We start from the raw sequence: 21,228 nt of genomic DNA, 5'->3' as shown, positions 1-21,228 counted from the left end.
GACAAGTGGCGGAGCTGGGATTCGAACCCATGACCTCTGACTCCCAACCTCGGGCTCTTTCCACTGAGCCAAGCTGCTTCCCAGGTAATCAGGTTGTTCCATGTGGGGCCCACAGTCTCAGTCACCATTTTATAGATGAGGTAACTGAGGCCTGAGAAGTGAAGGGACTTGTCATACAGCAGGCAAGTGAGAAGGAGCATGACTATGAGAAGTAGTGAGGCTTAGTGGCAAGAGCATAGGCTTGGGAGTCAGAGGATATGTGTTCCAATCCTGGCTCCTCCACTTGTCTCTTGTGTGACCTTGGGAAAACCACTGCACTTCTCTGTGCCTCAGTTCCCTCATCTGTAAAATGGGGATTAAGACTGTGAGCCCCACGTGGGACAACCTGATTTCTGTGTATCTACCTCAGTGTTTAGAACAGTGCTTGGCACATAGTAAGCTCTTAACAAAAGCCATAATAATTATTGTTGTTGTTATTAAGTGGCAGAGTAGGGATTAGAACCTACGACCCTCTGACTCCCAGGCCCAAGCTCTATCCACTATGCCATGCTGCTTCTATTTCACATCTTATGCCATAAGGCAGTTTTCCCGGGTCTTCCCCAAACCGCATTCCAGGAGTGTTTCTCCAGGGGGACCCTGCATCCCCTCCACCTTGTGCCCGAACTATTGCATTTTCTTCTCAAGTCCCGGTACCCACAGGTGCCACTTTTGTTACTTTGGCATAGGGAGACTGGCAGCATAATGGCGCACCACAAGGCAACCGGCTCACTGTGAAGCTGGCCCCGGGGGTTGTCACAGCGGGAAGATGTGGGGCAGTTCTCTCTTCTGCTACTGACTCTGAGAGAAGCAGCCAGCTGATCTCAGCTGCCTGTCAAACCAAGCTGGGTACTGCTGCGTAGAAGCAGACGACAACACTGGAGCCAAATGGAGAGTAGAGGATTCCCTCTGTTAACCTCAGACCCCAATAAAATCCCAGTTTCGATATAGATCGTTTAGAATGATTATTTATTGGTAACTTCTGCAAAACACTGTACTAAACACTGGGATGAAGATAGGATGATCAATAAACTAGGTCCCTAGCTCCAGAGGGCTCTACAATGTAAAAACAGACATATAGAATATTGAAAGTCACAGACAATAATTACGGGGAGAAACAAGAACCGTTTAAATATATCAGCAGCCCAAATCATAATGTACAAGCAAGTACCTTAGCAGTACTTGGTGGGTGGGGCAGTCTTCAGACTCCTCACTGCTTTCCAGACGACAGTCTACGTCTTCAAATCCTGTTGTTAAATGAGGCATTAATAAGCTGTGCTTCAGTTTATTAAACTGAGGATTCAGTTTGAGGGCTGGTGCTAAGAAACCTCACTATTCAGAAGGGGTGGTTAGTAGTTGCTAGTGCTTAATTTCCATGAGCGTCTTAGTGCCCGGATAATGACCACTGTCAGTTTATTGGACAGTGGCAACATTTTCTTATTAGATTTGTGGGGAAACTTGTTTGAAATCGGGTATTTAAAGAACAGACATTGTTTGAAATGATTAAGGTTGTCTTCGGCTTTCTCTCCTGATGCTGGTGGGTTTGGCACAATTTTCAGAGATGAAAGTGAATTATAATTATTCCTCATTTAATGTACCATTTGTTAGGCAGATCTGAACCTCGAATTAACTAGCTTTGTTTCTCTATGTAAAAGGTAAATAATATGAAGAAGGGTATACACCCACTTAGGGGATGGTATGAAAAATAAATGCCATTTTCTCTGAAGGTTATAGCTCAGCCTGTCACTAAGAATATTTCTTTCTACTCACCTTGTAACTTCACTAGTCATTTTAGGCTCGGTCAGTCTTTTTTTTTTTATGGTCTCTGTTAGGCACTTGCTATGTGTCAAACACTCTTCTAAGTGCTGCGGTAGACATGTGTTTATCAGGTTGGACACAGTCCCTGTCCCACAAGGGAATCACAGTCTAAGTAGGACTGAATAGGACAACTTTCAGTTGAGGAACCAGAGAAGTTAAGTGATTTGCCCAAGGTCACACAGCAAGCAATTGGAGGAGTCAAATTAGAACACAGGTCCTCAGATTCCGAGGCCCATGCTCCTTCCACTAATCCATGTTGCTTTCCTTTTAGAACTTTATTCTAAACTACAAACAAAAAGGCTCGATAAATGAACCACTTCTGTGGCTGTGAGATTGTTGGCTTTTATTAATTTTATAAAAATAGGCCAGCTGCAGCAGAGTTAAAAAAAAAAAAAAAAGTACAATTCTGACTCTAAAAGACCAGGGGGATCTTCCCTAAGTGATTGGGGGCCTATGCACTGCTGAGAAGTTTTCTTTCCCTTCCCAACTATCAAGTGCTCAAACCTTCATTTTTCCTAGATAATTTCATGAAGCCCTGGGAAGCTGAACTACAAAGTGTCCATTTTTCTAGTTGAGGAAACTTAGAAGGTAAATTACATGCTAGAAGTTATCCGGCAAGCCACTGATTGAATCAGGAGCATCATTTAGAAGCCCCCAGTCCCGATGCATGGATGAGGCACTGAGAAATGTTATCTAATAATAAAAGTGGGATAGCAATATTATCAGGATTCTTTTTCTCAGGATCCATAAACCAACACTGAGCTTTGAGCTTTTGGGGTGAAAGGGCGGTTAATGGGTGACCGTAGTAAAATTGACCTTGGCTTTTAGGTGACTCTCACGATCCACACTTAATCATGCTGTTTTGCTTCCTGGCGCCAGAAGCACTAGTGGTGGGAAACTGGTTTGATGAGAAAGTTGAAAATTGAGATACAGGGTTGGAGAGCTTGGATGGGAAATACTCTTATGACGTTTGGTTGCCACTTTGGGGGGAAATGCTCCTTCAAGGAAATCTGCCCCGGTCTTTCTAGAAGCTCAGAGTTTGGCATGTTTTTGGAGGATGGATCAGCAGCATGGATTTAGAAACTTGAGTAATTCGGCAAGTACTCTGAACAATACAACGCACATTGGGGAATTGTACCATCATGTTGATGCAGGAGTTAATTCGTATTTTCCAAAGATATCAAAATAACTTTTTGTGCAGTATGTCTGTGAAGAGGTTTGATGTATACATTTTCATATCAATGGTATTTTTGAGCGCTTACTCTTCATTCAGTCGAATTTATTAAGCGCTTACTGTGTGCAGAGCACAGTGCTAAGTGCTCGGGAAAGACAATACAACAATAAACAGTGACAATCCCTGCCCACAATGAGCTCACAGTCAAGAGTGGGGGAGACAGATATCAATACAAATAAATAAAATTACAGATATGTACACAAGTGCTATGGGGCTGGGCGGAGGGATGAACAAAGAGAGTAAGTGAGAGTGATGGAGAAGGGAGTGGGAGAAGAGGAAAAGGAGGCTTAGTCTGGGAAGGCCTCTTGGAAGAGATGTGCCTTCAATAAGGCTTTGAAGGGAGGGGGAGAGTAATTGTCGGATTTGAGGAGGGAGGGCGTTCCAGACCAGAGGCAGGACATGGGCCAGGGGTCGGTGGCGACACAGGCAAGACGGAGGCACAGTGAGAAGGTTAGCACCAGAGGAGCAAAATATGTGGGCTGAGTTGTAGAAGGAGAGAAGCAAGGTGAGGTAGGAGGGGGCGAGATCCAAAGCACTGTACTAAGCACTTGGGGGAGTATGATACAACAGAGTCAGGCGAGACATTCCCTGCCCATGAGTTAACTGAGCCAGCAGGTAGTATAATTAGGAGGTAGTGTTCAATGTGGTTTTTTATATAAGTGCACTGTAGATCAAATGTGCTCTAGGAGAGTGCACAATAGAGCAATACATTACAGCATTTTCAACCAATAGTTCTCGTTTTATCAGCCCCATGGGAACATGCTTCAGTTTTTTTTCTTGAATTTTGGTCAGAATTTCCATGAAAAAAAATCATCATCAGGATCTCTGAGGGGCCAACACGATCTCCTGGTACGGGGAGCTGCTGTAAGGCCAGCTCTTAGTGCACACTGGTACCATTCTGATTTAAATGGGTAAAAATTTCCCTTCTTACCCTTTGATCCCTTGACTTCTGTGACTGGGTATAAAGGAAAGCATCTGCACATCTGCGACAGGTGAAACTAGAGCTCCTTCAACTCATCTGAAGGCCCCTTCCATGGCGGAAATAAGTGGAATGGGAAGATAAAAGAGCTCTGACAGGGGGCACATTTATCTTTTCCTTCATGTCCAGAGCCTCCTACTGACATCCCTATTGATTCTTGAGAAGCATCGTGGCCTAGTGGAAGCACGGGCCTGGGAGTCAGGACCCTGGTTCAAATTCTGGTTCTGCCCTCTGCTTGCCGTGAGACCTTGGACAAGTCGATTAACTTGTATGTGCCTCAGTGTTCTCAACTATAAAATGGTGATTCAGTGCCTGATCTCCCTCGGACTTAGATTGTGAGTCCTAGGTGGGACGAGGACTGTGTCTGACCTGGTAAACTTGTGTCTCCAGTGCTTACAGCAGTGCTTGACAATTAGGGCTTATAAAAATGCCATAATCAATTACTATACAAATGTATTAAATGAGGGAACAGTCATCTGCCTCTGTGAGCAAGGCCACAGTGAGAATGAGACACCTGAAGCACACACTTTGGGAATTTACCTGGATGTATTCATAAATTATGCTTTAGAATACCTTCTTAAAGGGTGAGCTCTGTGTCAGGCAGGGACTGTGGTCTGACATTATTCTCTAACAAGTTTAGTCGTTCCTCTCAATCTGCAGGTGCATTTTGAAGGGATGAAGTTTTAAAAGGTGTTTACCTGTCCAGCCGGAAGATGGGAGCAAACAGCAGCAGCATTAGTGAGCTTCCTGAAAATGAATATCTAAAGCGATTGTCTGGGACAGAATCTGTGTCTGAGAATGACCCATTCTGGAATCAGCTGCTTTCTTTTTCTTTTACTGCACCAACGAACAGGTAAGAGAATAATTCTTCTTCGAGGGCTGAGCGCCTAACAAATACTATAATAATAATAAAAATAATAATTATTATTATAATGAGACATAATTAAAAGCCACATTTTCTAAAAGACTGTTGGATATGCTTGCATTCCACTTGTGCTGCTTTATGAGCGCTACTCAGTTGAGCTTGGAAATGGTTAGGGGAAATTGAAAGGTTTTGAATTTAATCATTATAACTATGGCATTTCAGATAAAAAAAATTTTGGAATCAGACACAATCCCTTTCCCACAAGAGACTAACAATTTATTCTATTCCTGTTTTAAAGGAAAAAGGACTTGTCCAATGTTACACAGCAGGCAAATGATAGAGCTAGGGTGAAAAGTTGGGTCTCCTGACTCCTTCTCCAGTGCTCTTTTCCCTAGGTCATGCTCTCTCCCAGAAGCTCCGTGCCCAAGATTAAAATCCATATAGTGCTTTATTGATGCTTCACTGAATTGATTCAGTAGAGTAGTGTTTTTCTTCCCTTTCAGGAGGATACTCTTGAGACAGGTAAGTTATCAAAGTGACCAAGCTAAGGTTAAAAATTTGAGCTCATTTATTATCCCCTGTGTATACTGAGCACTTACTATTTGCAAAACCCCCCAACAAAAAACGAAGGCACAGTTCCTGCCTGCAAGGAATTTACAATCTAATAGGCTGTAATAGTTTGGCCTTTTGCTTTCCTCTCCAACCTCATGTCACTTGATCCATCAGCCACCAGACTCTGTTATAAAGCAGAAAATTAAAAAAAAGGAAGCTTTATATCTGTTTTGGTCCATCTGATTTCCTTAACTTTCCATTCAAATGCTAAAATATTTAATAGTCTACAGTTTGCAAAAGTAACTCATGTTCCCTTGTGTAATAGGTCGCTGTAATTCTAACATCTGCTTGAAGAGCTGAACTGGTCACTGCAGTAGTTAAAATCTTAGCTGGATTTTCTAGTTTAGTACTTGTGGTTGTAATGGTATTTCTAATGTGCTGCTAGGAGCAGTACACTGTATTAATTGCAGGGGAGCCGGGGAAGCCACAAGGACGCTCACCCTCAAGAGGTGCAATCTCAAGAAGCTCTCATTCATTCTTTCATTCATTCATATTTATAGAGCACTTACTGTGTACGGAGCACTGTACTAAGTGCTTGGGAGAGCACAATATAACAATAAACAGACACATTCCCTGCCTACAATGAGCTTATCTAGTAATAAGAGTAGAGGGAAGCCAAGCACAAAACCAACCCATATGACAAGGCTCAGCATACATTCTGTTAATAGGTAACCCCTGCCTCCCCCAGCCCAACCAGGCCATCCTGGGTCCATCCTCCTGACCCACTCAAGACTGTCGGGGCCGGGCAGGATTCCCGCTGCTACAATGACGCCTCCATCAGTGGGAGAATCTCAGGAAACTGTGGTTGTGACTGGACTCACTTGGATTTGCCCCTTTATTCACCCCTCCCTCAGCCCACCGCACTTCCGTCCGCATCCATAATTATTTGTATTAATGTCTGTCTCCCCATTTAGACTGTAAGCTCATCGTGGGCAGAGAATGTGTCTGTTATTTAGTTATATTGTACTCTCCCAAGGGCTTAGAACAGTGCTCTGCACACAGTAAGCACTCAATAAATACCAGTGATTGACGGATTGGCTGACTCTGGATGATCTGGGCGGCAATGCTGTGACGCCCCTGCCGGCCGGGCCCCTTGACCACCCAACCAAACCCTTTGGAGTTGGATTATAGTTGCGCACATTGCCAGGATCCAGACTGAGGGAGAGGGCTGATTTATGGAATTGGAAGTGGTTATGGATGGAATCAAAACAGATGATTTGCCTGGCATAGATGATGAGAACAGAGCTCAGTAAGGCAATCCTGTTTATTTAGCACTTAGTGTGTGCAGAACTTTTTACTAAGCATTTGGGAAAGTACAATATAACAGATTCCCTGCCCACAGCAAGCTTACAGACTAAAAGAGATGGTGGTGTCTTTCCTGTGAAAATTCATTCAATTGGATTTATTGAGTGCTTACTTTGTGCAGGGCATTGTACTAAGTGCTTGGAAAGTACTATTTGGCAACAGATAGTGACAATCCCTACCCAACAACGGGCAAGATTATTTCTGAATGAATTCCTTAAAAATTGTATTGAATGTATTTTGTTTGAGAGGAGGTCACGTAGCTTGGATTCATTCTGTATTAGCTTTTATTGAGCTCCTACATTGTGCATAGATTAGTCTAAGAGGTTGGGGCTGTGAATATAGTATAATTGAAGACTGTTGTTGCCCACAAGGAGTTTGCTGTGTAGTGTCTAGTACCAGCACTGAGTACAGTGCTCTGCGCAAGTACCATTGATTGATAATAGAGAACATGAAAAAAAATTGGAACTACACAAAAGAAAGCATACCAGAGTAGCATTTTGATTCTCTTGTACTTTCTTCCTTACCCTCCCTTCTACATCTTTAATCTTACAAAAAATTCACTATTGTGGAAATTAGTATTCATTTTAACATCAAATTATACTATATATATATGTGCATTTACATGTAAATTTATAGCTGCATGACTTTTAAAAGGAAAAGTCTACAATGAAAGTGTGCTCTGACAGTTTGCTACCTACAAAAGAAATGCAGAGGACATTCAAGTTCGCCATCTACATTTCTTCCAAGCTAACCTACTCACAGGGCCTCATTCTCATTTCTTCCTTCTCCAACCTCTTGTTCACCCCCTCCTTCCTGCCTGGAATTCTCTCCTCCTTCAGTTTGACAGTCAATAGCCTTCTTTCCGTTCTCAGTACCCTTCTGAAATCAATCAATCAATCGTATTTATTGAGCACTTACTGTGTGCAGAGCACAGTATTAAGCACTTAGGAGAGTACAGTATAACAGACATATTCCCTACCCCCAGTGAGCTTACAGTCTAGAGGGGGAGACAGACATTATACATTACGATTATGTACATAAGTGCTGTGGGCTGATGATGAGTGTAAATGAAGGGAACAGTTCAGGGGGTTGCAGAAGGAAGTGGGAGAAAACAAAATGAGGGTTTAGTCAGGGAAGGCCTCTTGGAGGAGATGTGCCTTCCAAAGGTTCTCAAGGTGGAGAGAGTAATTGCTGTCGGATACGAAGAGGGAGGATGTTCCAGACCAGAGGCAGGACATGGGCAAGATGTTGGCGACCATATAGACAAGGTTTCCTCTAGAAGGTCTCCCCGAATCTCTAATTCCCCATGTTTATGTATTCCCCCATACTTCCAGTTTGATTCTTCTCTATCACTTAAGCACTTACGAGCTTCCACTATATCTTCTATACCCTATTACTTAAGAACTAATCCATGTGCATATACCCTTTTTCTATCTTCCTCCTATTTGTAATTTAGTTTGGAGTTTATCTCCCTCAACTAGTTGGTAAGTTCTTTGAGGGCTGGTGTCTCCCCAGCACTTAGTACAGAGCTCCAAATAGTAATAAGCACTCAATGAATGCTATGGATTGATTGGTTAGACATCCAGCCCCCAAAGTCTACCTCCTGAAATAGTAGTAGTCATAGTATTTATTAAGCACTTAACCCATGCAGAACACTGTAATAAGTGCTGGAAAAGAACACATATTTGGTTAATAATAATAATAATAATGATGATAATTATTACGGCATTTGTTAAACACTATGTGCCAGGCACTGAACTAAGCGCTGGAGTGGATATAAGCAAATCGGGCTGGACAGAGTCCTGTGTAGGGCTCACAGTCTTAAATCCCCATTTTGCAGATGAGAAAACTGAGGCACAGAGTAGTGAAGTGACTTATCCAAGGTCACACAGCAGAAAAGTGGGAGAGCTGGGATTAGAACCTAGGTCGGTCCCCTGATTCCCAGGCCCATGCTTTAACCAGTAAACCACGCTGCTTCTAACAGTCACTGCCTACAACAAGCTTACAGTCCAGAAGAGAACTGTGGGTTCCAGAATGTTATTTACTAAAACAATTTCCTCAAAACACGTCTAGACATTTTCTCCCACATCATGGTCCTGAGCAAGACAGTACTCTCACTTCTCCTGTGAACCAGCCCCCACTCCCTGTAGTGGTATTTATTAAGTTCTTACTGTGTGTCAAACATTGTTCTAAGCCCTGGGATAGGTACAAGTTAGTTAAGTCAGTCACAGTCCCTGTCCTGCATGGGGCTCACAGTCTGAGTGCAAGGGAGACCAGGTATTTAATTCCCATTTTACTGCTGACAACAGGTACCACACTATTGTCTTTATGAATGCCCTAGTACGTCATGTTTCTGGCAGCCTCCTGGGTACAGATGGAAATATCACCATCTCCATCCAATACCTTTTCATAACCTTTTGCGCTATTTTTTCTTTGTTAGCTTATTGAGCCTGGAAACTTGTCAATGCTTTGACATCCTCTTTGAGAACTGGCATTCTCTGCAGCGACTGCTACCTCTTCAGGAAGACTGTAAACTCATTATGGTCAGGGGTCCGCTAATTCTGTTACATTGTACTTTCCCAAGTGCTTACTACAGTATTCTGCACATAACACTCAGGAATTACTACTGATTGATTCAGGATGACTATTCTGCCCTTCTCTGAGTGGTTTGACTTAGGGTGATCCTTCCGGCTAAGACTGTGAGCCCCATATGGGACAGGGATTGTGTCCAACCAGTTTACCTCTCTACCCCAGGCCTTAGTACAGTGCTTGGCACATAGTGCTTAATCAGTACCATAATTACCATTATTGACTGAAGAGTGGATCTGCAGTGTGTTATTGTACCTGCCCTTCATTGATTTCCATGACAATCATAACTCTACCCATCTGGGATGAGTTACCTAGAAATGCATGCCTTTCTGTGTTCCCCTTGATAAATGAGGGAACATTCCAGTATACAAATGATCTGTTAAGAGCTATTTCAAATGATTGACTGTTTCTGCTGTGAGAAGGAGGCAACTTCATTTTTCAACCGGAATCCCTTTGGATTTAGCAAACCAGGTTAGTGGCTTTAAGAATCCTTCTCTTCAAATTTAGTTATATTACTCAAAATTAATTTTCTTCTCCATATATTAGCTTTTCTACAGTTACTTAGCTTCTGTTATGAAGACTGAAATGATTGAGTGAGATCCCTTGTTAGAAATTGTTCCAAAGTAAGAGAGAACTTCAGTAATGTATATCCAAGAACTCTGGAGATTTCAGTTCTCTTTTATCTCCAAATCTGTTTCAGGTTTGTCTAAGGCAACACAACTTTATCAAGAACATTCATATTTAAAGCTTAGAAAACTTGAGTTCCTGTATTTTCATGTATAATTTGCTTTCCTAGTAAAATAATTCTTTGTAAATGAAATTCCATTTGAAATAAAATCAATGAAGCAGAACTCTTTCAAGGTCTTTAAAATACCACAATTATTCTGTAGTCTATATAAATAGTAAATGCTTTTTGGCGTAAAATATTTTAAATATCAACTATTTCTAAGTCCTTGCTACTTACCGTGCCTATATCTCCCCTCTCTCTCCCCGTTGACTCCTTGCTCACATCCTCCCTCCTCCTTGGAACTCCCTTGCCTTTTAATATTCTCCAGACCACTTCTCTCTCCATCTTTAAAACGCTACTAAAATCACACCTCCTCCAGGAAGCCCTCCCTGACTAACTGCTGACCTCTCCCTTCTATTCTCCCTCTCTTCTGTGTCACCTATGCACCTAAGTCTCTACTCCTTAAGTACTCTGAAACTCACCACCCTCATCCCGGCAGCAATTTTGTACCTATCTTCTGTTGCTTCCCCTCCCTGTAATTTATTTAACGTCTTTGTCTCCCATTAGATTGTAGCTCTTCGAGGGCAGTGGTCGGGTCTACCGACTCTGTTTTGCTCTCTCAAATGAAAGAGTCCAAAGTAGAACTTCTCTTCTCCCAAATCCTGCCCTCCCCCTGCCTTTCTTATCACCATAGACTGCACCGTCATCCTCCCTGTCTCCTTCGTTTTTATCCTCGATTCGTCTCTCATTCAGCCCACGTATTCAGTCCATCACCGAATCCTGTTGGTTCCACCTTCACATCATCACTAAAATCCATCCTTTCCTCTCTATCCAAACTGCTAACATGTGAATCCAAGCACTTATCCTGTCCCGCCTTGATTACTTTCATCCTCCTTTGCTGACCTCCCTGCCTCCTGTCTCTCATCACTTCAGTCCCTACTTCACTCTGCTGCCCAGATCATTTTTCTCAAAAACATTCAGTCTATGTTTCTCCACTCCTCAAGAACCTCCCGTAGTTGCCTATCTGCCTCTGCGTCAAACAGAAGCTTCTTGCCATCAACTTTAAAGACCATCACGCTGCCATGTCCTACCTAACCTCTCTGATTTCTTGCTACATCAACTCCTGCACATCAATTCCTCTAATGCTCACTATACCTCATTCTTGTCTATCTCACCACCGATCCCTCGCCCGTGTTCTCTCTCTGACCTTGAAGTCCCTCCTCCTTCATATCTGACAGATGATCACTATCCCCTTCTTTCTTGCTTTCTTTTTTATGGTATCTGTTAAGCACTAATGTGCCAGGCACTGTACTAAGTGCTGGTGTAGGTTCAAGATAATCAGGTTGGACACAGTCCCTGTCCACATGAGGATCACAGTCTTTATCCCCATTTTACAGATTAAGAAACTGGGGCACAGAGAAATGAAGAGATTTGCTCAAGGTCACACAGCAGACAAGGAGCAGAGCTGGCACTAGAACCCAGGACCTTCTCACTCCCAGGCCTGTGCTCTATTCACTAGGCCACACTGCTTATTAAAAGTACATCTCCTTTGAGAGGCCTTCCCCAACTAAGCCCACCTTTCCTCTTCTCTCACTCCCTTCTGTATCGTCCTCGCACTTGGATTTGCACCCTTAATTCATCCCAACCCTTAGTTCCACAGCATTTATGTACATATCTGTAATTTATTTATATTAATGTGTATCTCCCCTTTTAGAATCTACCCACTCTGTTATACTCTCCCAAGAACTTAGTACAGTGTAAGTGCTCACTAAATATGATTGATTGCTCTGCACACAATATGTCCTCAGTAAGAACCCTTGATTGACTTAATATTCAACAGAATATATGATTATGGAATTTAGGCACTTACTATATGCTAAGCACTGGGGTAGACTCAGCATAATTAGAGCAGACACATATGTATAGCAGCTGCATTTTAGAGATGAGAGTTTTTTCTAGGAATTCTAAGGATTTCATTTATTCCAATTAAAAGCAGCTGAATGTATAAGTTCATAGCTGTAATCACTCGGTCTGTCCCTGGCAGTATTCATATTTGAAGAGTTTCAGGATTATCGAACACATGCTTAAATATATACTCTGTCTTGTTAAAATAAAAATTGAATTATATCGTTCATTCGCTAAAGGATTCTTCGATACAGAGGTAATTTGATTTCATCTGCTATACATTGAACTCGATACCAAAAGGAAGTTATTTAACTTCATACCAAGTATCTAATTAATACCGAAAGAAGTTATTTACTTCACCCACTGTACATCTGACTCAATACAGAAACATTTTTAAGCTTCTTAAAATCAGTGTCAAAAATCAATACCCATTAAAAGCAAGCATACAGAATACATTTAAATCATATGTTGAGATACCTAATTCATGAAAGGATCGGCAGGATTTCAGGCTCCTCATATCTCAGCCCAAAAGTCCCAGAACTCCCAACCGTGGTTATGGTGGTGAGAAGCAGCGTCGCTTAGTGGATAGAGCCCGGGTCGGGGAGTCTGAAGGACTTGGGTTCTAATCCCGACTCCTCCACATGTCTGCTATGTGACCTTGAGCAAGACACTTCACTTCTCCGTGCCTCAGTTACCTCCTCTGTAAAATGGGGATAAAAGTGTGAGCTCCATGTGGGACAGGGACTGTGTCCAACCTGATTAACTTGAACCAACCGTCACCTATTCTGAAATAACCTCACAGCCAGTGACAGAAACGGCATGGGCAGAGAAGAGTTCAAGAGCAGGTGTAGATGGGAGTGGGGGAGCTCCCCGGCTTTCCATATGGTGCCACACACCTTGTTTATATGATAATCCTTTCTCCGGATGAGTTAAGCTCGTGGGCAGGGAATGTGTCTGCTCATTGTATATCGTACTCTCCCAAGCGCTTAGTACAGTGCTCTGCACTCTCCCAAGCTCTCAATAAATGTGAGTGATGGAACAAATGAAAGAATTAGGGCTTTTCTGTCCATCTAACAGGCTTGGGATAGGCAAGTAGAGTATCCGAAGGAGCGGTGACACAAGTTTAACTTGATGAACACTAGATGGTGCTCCTGCCAGGCAACCAGGCAGTTTTTAAAGCAGGATATCTTCTTTTTCAATGCTCAGCTCATGTATTCGCTGTGTTCCTTAACACTATTTTCTGGGATGTTTTGGCCTCGAACTTCAGTGCGAAAGCCTCACCTTCCCCAAAGTGTAACATTCCATAAAGTTCTTTGAAACGTTTTCTTATTTCTCTCTGACGTTTTTAATACGAATAGACACAGCAGCAGCAAGTTTTCAGGCGATGGCTACCTTTCCACTTGCACTTAAGAACAGCGAGCTACGCACTTCTAAGGCTTGTACAGTGGTCCGCGTTCCATATTTTTATGTTATTTATTATCGTATTTATTTTGTTAATGAGGTGTACATCCCCTTGATTCTATTTATCTTGATGATGTCTCGTTTTTGTTTTGTTCTGCTGTCTGTCTCCCATGTTTAGACTGCGAGCCCGTCATTGGACAGGGATTGTCTCTATCTGTTGCTGAATTGTACATTCCAAGCACTTAGTACAGTGCTCTGCACATAGTAAGCGCTCAATAAATACTATTGAATTAATGAATGAATAATAGAGTTGCCCCCAATCTCCAGTGGAGCGCTACAGCAGTATTGCTCCTGGCAGCTGAGAAGTCTGAGATGGAGGAACCTAATTTCCCAAGTTACGTTGGGGAAGCTCAAGTGGCGTTTTTACTTGGATGGACCACTGTCCAGCCAGAATCCCCTTTTCCTCCTTAGAATACCTTCCCCCCTTTCCACTACTGTGGTTCCTTTTTGACTAATACAAGCCCCAGTAAGGTGGAGCCTCCATTCAGATGGAGGGGAGGCATTGCAGTCTAATTTTGTTTTGTTTCATTGTCTGTTTCCCCCCTTCTAGACTGTGAGCCCATTGTTGGGTAGGGATTGTCTCTATTTGTTGCCAAATTGTACTTTCCAAGTGCTTAGTACAGTGCTCCGCTCACAGTAAGCGCTCAGTAAGTACAGTTGAATGAATAGTGGAACGAGCACATGGCTGAAATTCAGGAGACCTGGGTCCTAGTCTCGGCTGCACCACCTCCCTTCTGTGGGACCTTGGGCAAGTCCTGAATATTCTGTGCCTCAGTTTCCCCACTTGTCGAGTACCCGCTCTCCTTCCCTTTCAGACTGTGAGCTCTGTGTGGCATAGGAACTGTTTTCAATATGATCTTGTATCAACTTCTGGACTTAGCCCAATGTTTGGCACATAGTAAGTACTTAATAATACCATCATTGTTTTAGATTGCTTCTGCCACCGTGAATGGTGATCCGCAACTCACTAGATGGGGAGTGGGGGCTTGATGGCTCGGAACTTGGTTATTGGCTTGTATAGTCAGTCACTCGCATTTATTGAGTGCTTACTGTATGCAGAGCTCGGTACTAAGTGCTTGGGAGGTACAGTGTAGCAGACACATTCCCTGTCCACATTGAGCTTACAATCTACAGTATAGAACTAATTGTTCTGATCAATAAGGCAGTGATCCCATGTTTAAGGTCGAGGGAAATAGTTAATAGTGTGATTTTCATTCATTCACTCATTCAGTCGTATTTATTGAGCACTTACTATGTGCAGAGCACTGTACTAAGCGCTTGGAATGTACAATTCGGCAACAGATAGAGACAATCCCTGCCCAGTGACGGGCTCACAGTCTAAATGGGGGAGACAGCATGAGTGTGACACTCAGAGCTGTAACAGAATATATATTCACCTTCTGAACTAGTTTTATAAATGTCATCAGGCCACCAGCACTAAAGCTTCAGTGGAGAGACAAGTTTTTGGGGAGAAAGGGATATGTCTACTCAATTCAGCTTATTGAACTCCCTTCTGTTTTTCTGTAAATAGTTGTATAATCTCGATTCTAAAAGAATGTCTCAAAGCACAGCTCAAAGTCCCTTGGTAGGTAGAGCAAGGCAGAGTTGCCATAACATTAATAGGTAGATTATTCTGGAAAGCTGAAATAAAAACTTAATCGAAGTTAAAGGGTTGGTCAATCGAGGGTAAGAGGCCAAACTACTGAGGCAGTAGTTCCTAAACTATTCTGGCTAGAGGCATCCTGCACTCACTTTTTATATTTTCACCTCACCCTCTCCTCCTCAGTGCAGTTGAAAAGCTCCATCAAACAAGTTAGGTTTTTAAGTAGTGGCAGATTTTGATTAAATATTGTTATTGATTCATTTATGATTGCATTTCCAAAATGAATGGTCAGGTTCTATTGTAAATGCTTGGCTGCAATTTTGAATTAAACTTTATATTTAAAAAGGGCAAAATCTCTGACCCTCTACTCCCCACAAAGAAAATCAGTCCTAGAATTCTGACTATATATTTCATTTTAGTGGGAACTCAGGATCGAGGAAATCAGCTATCTGAAAAAGAAAGGCACTCATTTTGGGCAAATGTACTCACGGGAGAGAAGACCCTGCATAAATGAATTGGTTTCAAAAGAATTAAGAAAAAAGAGCATACAGCAGATGAGAAGTGAATATTGACATCTGATGTAAAAAAAAAAAAAATTGCCCATTGTGCTGAAAACATCCTCTCTGAAGTGCTGTTAGAATCTGATGAAGGCCTATTTATACTCTGCAGCTATGTGAAAAGACGCTCTTAACTCATCTTTATTAATCGTGTTTACTCACAAATCTCCTTCATGGCACCCCAGTGTGTCCTGGCAACCCCACGGGAGAACTGATGTGCTAAGAGACAGACTCCACGAATGTTTAGGGGGAAAAGGATCTCAGCTCATGCATTGACCCTTTCAGCCACATTCATCCATATAGGTGGTAACTGTTGGCAGTATCACCATTGAGTACAAAGCCTGACAGTGTATGTTCGGCTGGCAAAAAAAAAACCAAAAACGAGTCCAACATTTTAATCTTTTCTTCAGTGAAGTCCTGTCCAATTTCCATCCCAGTCAAGCTGCCAACCCATTCATTTCCCCCTCACTTCTTTTTTGATGGATTTCGTGGATTTCCTCAGCATGAAAGCAGGACAGAGGTTTTCATTGAGTTAGGCCGCTGTTCTCAACTGATGGAAAGGATGCTAAGTAAATGCAAAAGCTATTCTCCTTGGTCTGTATCTGGAAAGGAAAGGTGGTTTCTGTTTATATAGTTCACTTTCGCTCGGGATCTGCACGGAAAAATCTGACTTTTGTGAGATGAAACTATAGATTCCCTCCAGCGTATGCTGTTTCAGGTGCTGAACTCGCTTTCTGATTCTCTCGATCAATCAGTAAGCAGTATTGATTCAACATCCATTAAGTTTTGTAAACACTTGAGGGAGTACAACAATAGCAAGTCATGTGTTTCTTACCCTCAAGGGGTTTGCAGTTTAATCGCAGAGATAGAAATTATTTTACAGCCAGTGAAATTAAAAAAACAACCCAAAAGCAGACAGTTTAAATACAGCAGCACAAAACAGCTAAAAAGCCAAATGTACAGGTAACTATGCACATAAAATGTGTGTGTGTGCTGAGGATAGGAATAAAAGACAGAAGTGCTAAAGGTGGGTATTGTGCTGACTCAGTGAGTGAATTACTCTGGGAAAGCTTTCATTATTAGGCTTTGCTGAATAGTGACCCAAAAGTGTGTTTTGTGGTATTTCTCAGACACTTTATTTTCTCAAATGTCAAGGGCAGGTAAGAAAGGCAATTTTTCCTTCTCTCACCAAAATTCGAGAAGCTGCTTGTCATTTGAGACACTTGTAGACTCTAACCTCCGTGTGGACAGGAAACGTCGACCAGCTCTGTCATATTATGGTCTTCCAAGCGCTTAGTACAGTGTTCTGACCCAATAAGTGCTCAGTAAACATCATTGATTAATTGAATTGAAAGATTCCTAATTTTTTCTGGTATTGATACCTCCCAAAATGATTTCGTAGTAAGATTGGGAGAAACCTTGAATGGGGGAAAAAATAAATTGATTTCAAGTAGGCATTGATGACATAGTGAAAAATTCTGTCCAGGTAATTTTAGTCAACTACCTATTCATTCCACTGTCATTGGGTTAGTGTGGTTCTGGAATTCTCACGGATATTTTAATGACAAAACTAAAACAATATTGCTGACATTTTAAACTTTGATATTTATAGTTCTTTTATTCTAGTTACTGATTGACAGCATATATAATAATCTAATGGAAAGATATAAATGTGAATAGTTTTTAGGTTGTTCTGCTTTGGTGCTTAAAATTATATGTAACTTTTATCCTTTGAGCTTTTCCTTATGAATAGTCCCTTTTTTTAAAGTCAACATTCCCACAGTATAACCACTGAATGAGCTGATTCTTCTTGTTTTGTGAATGACTGCTGTAATTCCCTCTTTGCGTAGTTAAGGGGAAAAAAAGTCTTCAGGGAAGCGTCTATTTTTTTCTGAATGCTTACTTGTTGATTTACTCTAGTTGGTCATATACGGATAGTATTTGTCAATTGTTTTGTCAGCATGTGTTGCAGTATTTGAATCAGAGGATGTTATTATCCAGGTTGAAAATACATTATCAGCAAGCTGCTCTGACAGACATACTGCCTTCCTGCAAAGCTTTAAAAGGAAAATTATTTCCATGCTCCACCCACAAACTACAGGCACAGGAAGGAGAGAACCTGTTTTGTTTCCCTTTTTATTTTTTTAAGTGGTATTTGTTAAATTTACTATGTGCCAGACACAGTACTAAGTGCTAGGGTAGATACAAGTTAATCAGGTTGGACACAGTCCGTGGCCCACATGGGCCTCACAGTATTAATTCCCGTTTTACAGATCGAGGTAACCGAGGCACAGAGAAGTGAAGTGAAGTGACTTGCCTAAGGTCACACAGCAGTCAAGTGGCAGGACCAGAATTATAAACCAGGTCCTTTTTTCGTCCAGGGCAGTGCTCTATTCCCTCAGCCATGCTGCTTCTCAGCTCTTTCCACATTCTCCCCTTTTCATCCGTAGCCTCGAACAAAGGAGAGTGAATTGACTCACCCACGGTTGAAAGCTGGATCTGAAAGTCTGGGGTCCTATGCAGACCCAAAAGTCCCACAGGACCAAGCACATGAGCGGAATTACCAGCTCTCCATGATAGTACTTCAGTCGTGTCTCTGACCTCCCCTGCCTGCAGAACTCCCAACTGAGGGCTCAGGTCTGGCCTCATTGATTCATTCATTCTGTCGTATTTATTGAGCGCTTACTGTGTGCAGAGCACTGTCCTAAACTCTTGGGAGAGTACAGTACAAGAGTAGACACATTCACTGCCCACAGTGAGCTTACAGTCAAGAGCTGAGGGAGACGGACATTAATATAAATAAATTACAGATATGTTCATAAATGTGGGGCTGGGAGAGGAGGTGAACAACAGGAGCAAATCACAGTGACATGGAAGGGAGTGGGAGAAGCGGAAAGGGGTGCTTGGTCTGGGAAGGCCTCTTGGAGGAGATGCGCCTTCATTTAGGCTTTGAATGGGGGGAGAGTAACTGTCCATTGTCGAGGAGGACGTGGGCGACGGTCGGCGATGAGACTGACAAGTTCCAGGCCCAGTGAGAAGGTTAACACTAGAGGAGCGAAGTGTGCAGTCTGGGTAATAGTAGGAGAGTAGCGAGGTGAGGTAGGAAGAGGCAAGGTGACTGGCAGATGGGCAACCACTGGAGTTTTTTCGAGGAGTGGGGGATAAAAAAATAAATAAGTAAACAATAAATCCGTCTCCCTGACAGATTTATGCTATCAGTAGGATGTCCTCTACTGGCCCCCAGAAAAGCCCTCTCTAGCCTTATTGTAGGCACATCTCCTCCAAGAGGCTTTCCCTGACTTAGCCCTCCTTTCCTCTTCTCCCACTGCGTCGCAGCCCCACAGCACTTATATACATAGCTGTAATTTATTTCTATTGATGTCTGTCTTCCCCTCTAGACTGTCAGCTCTTTGTGGGCAGGGAATGAGTCTGTTGTTATATTGTACTTTCCCAAACACTTAGTACAGTGCTCTGCACACGATAAGCGTTCAATAAATAAGATTGACTGAAGCCGGCCCAGATCCCTCTGCCCAGGGCCGAACATCTACAAATGGGTAGCTTGGCAGGGAATGTGTTTTTTATTGTTATATTGGACTCTTCAAAGTGCTTAGTACAGTGCACAAAGTCAGTGCTCAAAAAGTATATGAATGAATGAATGAATGAAAATAGTACACGGAAGGCGGGCACTGCTGTGTGTCTGGTTGGGAAGCAGTTTTGTCCCCTCTTCCCCATTTTGCCAGTGTGGTCATTAAACCATCCAATGCCCCCAATTTCATTTGCTCAGTCTTTTTCTAAAATTATCTCCATTTCGTTCAACTTTTGAAATTTCCATCTTGTCTCAACAGAGAGAGTATGATAGTGTTTTCTTTTTCAGAGAAAGTGTTGTTTGGGAAATTGGGGTTTGCGTATGTATTCTTGGAAGCTCCTCAAATTCCATTTTTTTTCCATGCTTCATATTTGGTAGGTAAGGGGGTGTCTTAATAATAGACCATTTGGTGTGGAATTACAAGTGATTGAAGTTTGTATTCATCCTCTTTGCATTCTGGAGGCTCACATCTGGGATCTGTGTATGTAAACGTGAGTGTACTTTGTAAGGGCCCCAGCTGGGTTTTTGTTTTTGCAGAATTCTTTCATCTTGATGGAATTTCTCAGAAGTCTGATAATCTAGAATTTTACATGGGAACTTATGTGCTTTGGGCTTCCATGTTGATAGGAATAATAATAATAATGATGATAATTATAATGATAATTGTGGTGTTTAAGGACTTCTTATGTGCCAAGCACTGTACTAAGTGCTGGGGTAGATTCAAGATAATAAGGTTATACACAGTCCCTGTCCTGCATGGGGGCTCACAGACTAAGTACCTACTCCATTTTTTTTTCTTAACGGTAAATAAGTACAAATAGTTGGCAGGCAGAACCGAGTATAAAATGAATCATTTGGAAGATTTTGTTCAGTATTTCAGTCAATCAATCGATCATTTGTCTGTATCGATTGCTTATTCTGTGTGGAGCAGTGTACTGAGTACTTGGGAGACTATAATAGAGTTAGTAGACCTGATCCTAGCCCCAAGGAGCTTAGAGTCTAGTGAAGACGGCACGCCCTAAAATAAATTACATAGAGGGAAAAAGATGCACCTCACGTTTCTCTAAAGTAGTGAGGGTTAGGATTTTACATAATGTATTTATTTATTTATATTAAGATCGGTCTCTGTGAGCTTGTTATGGGCAGGAATATGTCTCTTGTTATATTGTACTTTCCCAAGTGCTTAGTACAGAGCTTTGCCCTCAGCGCTCAATAAATATGATCGAATAAATGAATAAAAGACCACTATTTTACAGCTCCGGTCCCCTTTATCATGTCGGTATTTGTTAAGCGCTTACTATGTGCCAAGCACTGTTCTAAGCGCTGGGAGGGATACAAGGTAATCAGATTGCCTTTATGGTAGCTCTATCCACTGAACTATTGGAGCAGATCATTTAAAAATATTAATAAAGTAATCCCTTCACGCTTTGTACAGGACAATAATTCTGAAATGATTATTTAGTTGGTAGACTTATTTTGTTTATTTTGGTAGTGGAAACTAGAATTCCTGAAGTGTAGCCTGCAATTAACACATTAAATTAGCTTTCTCGCTAGTAAATGTCCCCTCTAGTTGGTTGGTCAGTTTTGAAAAACAGCTTGTTGTGTAACAGTGCTACCCTGTCGATCGATGAAAGGATGCGTATTTAATGTCGTTACCATCTTTATATTCATTCAATCACATTTATTGAGCACTTACTGTGTGCAGAGCACTGAACTAAGTGCTAGCACTCATTCGTTCTTTAACTTAATGGCTTTTCTCTAACAGGGTTGGGGTAAAAAGCAAATCTAATAGTTTATGTCAATGTGGAAGCTCTCATACCACCTCACGAATCCTGGCTGCTGTTACAAGGAGGCATTTTCTGCCAAAGTGGTTAATGTAGCCTGTCATTTGTCTTTATAACAGAAAGATTATTCTGGAAAATGTTTTTACTTCTTTGCACATTTTTCCTTC

General features: G+C 41.9%; 1 protein-coding gene across 2 annotated transcripts in view; it reads left to right on the top strand.

Annotated features, from left to right (window-relative positions):
- Positions 1–21,228, top strand: part of DYM (dymeclin) — a 519,684-nt gene that overhangs the window by 20,024 nt on the left and 478,432 nt on the right. For both annotated transcript variants that reach the window (XM_029060947.1, XM_039911491.1), the window contains exon 2: positions 4,728–4,920. In XM_029060947.1, coding sequence (XP_028916780.1) covers positions 4,781–4,920 — 140 coding nt within the window. In that variant the 5' untranslated portion in view covers positions 4,728–4,780. The remainder of the gene's footprint in view (positions 1–4,727; positions 4,921–21,228) is intronic.

This window comes from Ornithorhynchus anatinus, chromosome 3 (assembly GCF_004115215.2).
Source record: "Ornithorhynchus anatinus isolate Pmale09 chromosome 3, mOrnAna1.pri.v4, whole genome shotgun sequence".
NCBI classification, from domain to species: Eukaryota; Metazoa; Chordata; class Mammalia; order Monotremata; family Ornithorhynchidae; genus Ornithorhynchus; species Ornithorhynchus anatinus.
Note: the sequence above shows the minus strand (reverse complement) of the source record. Positions and strands in the feature narration are given on the sequence as shown.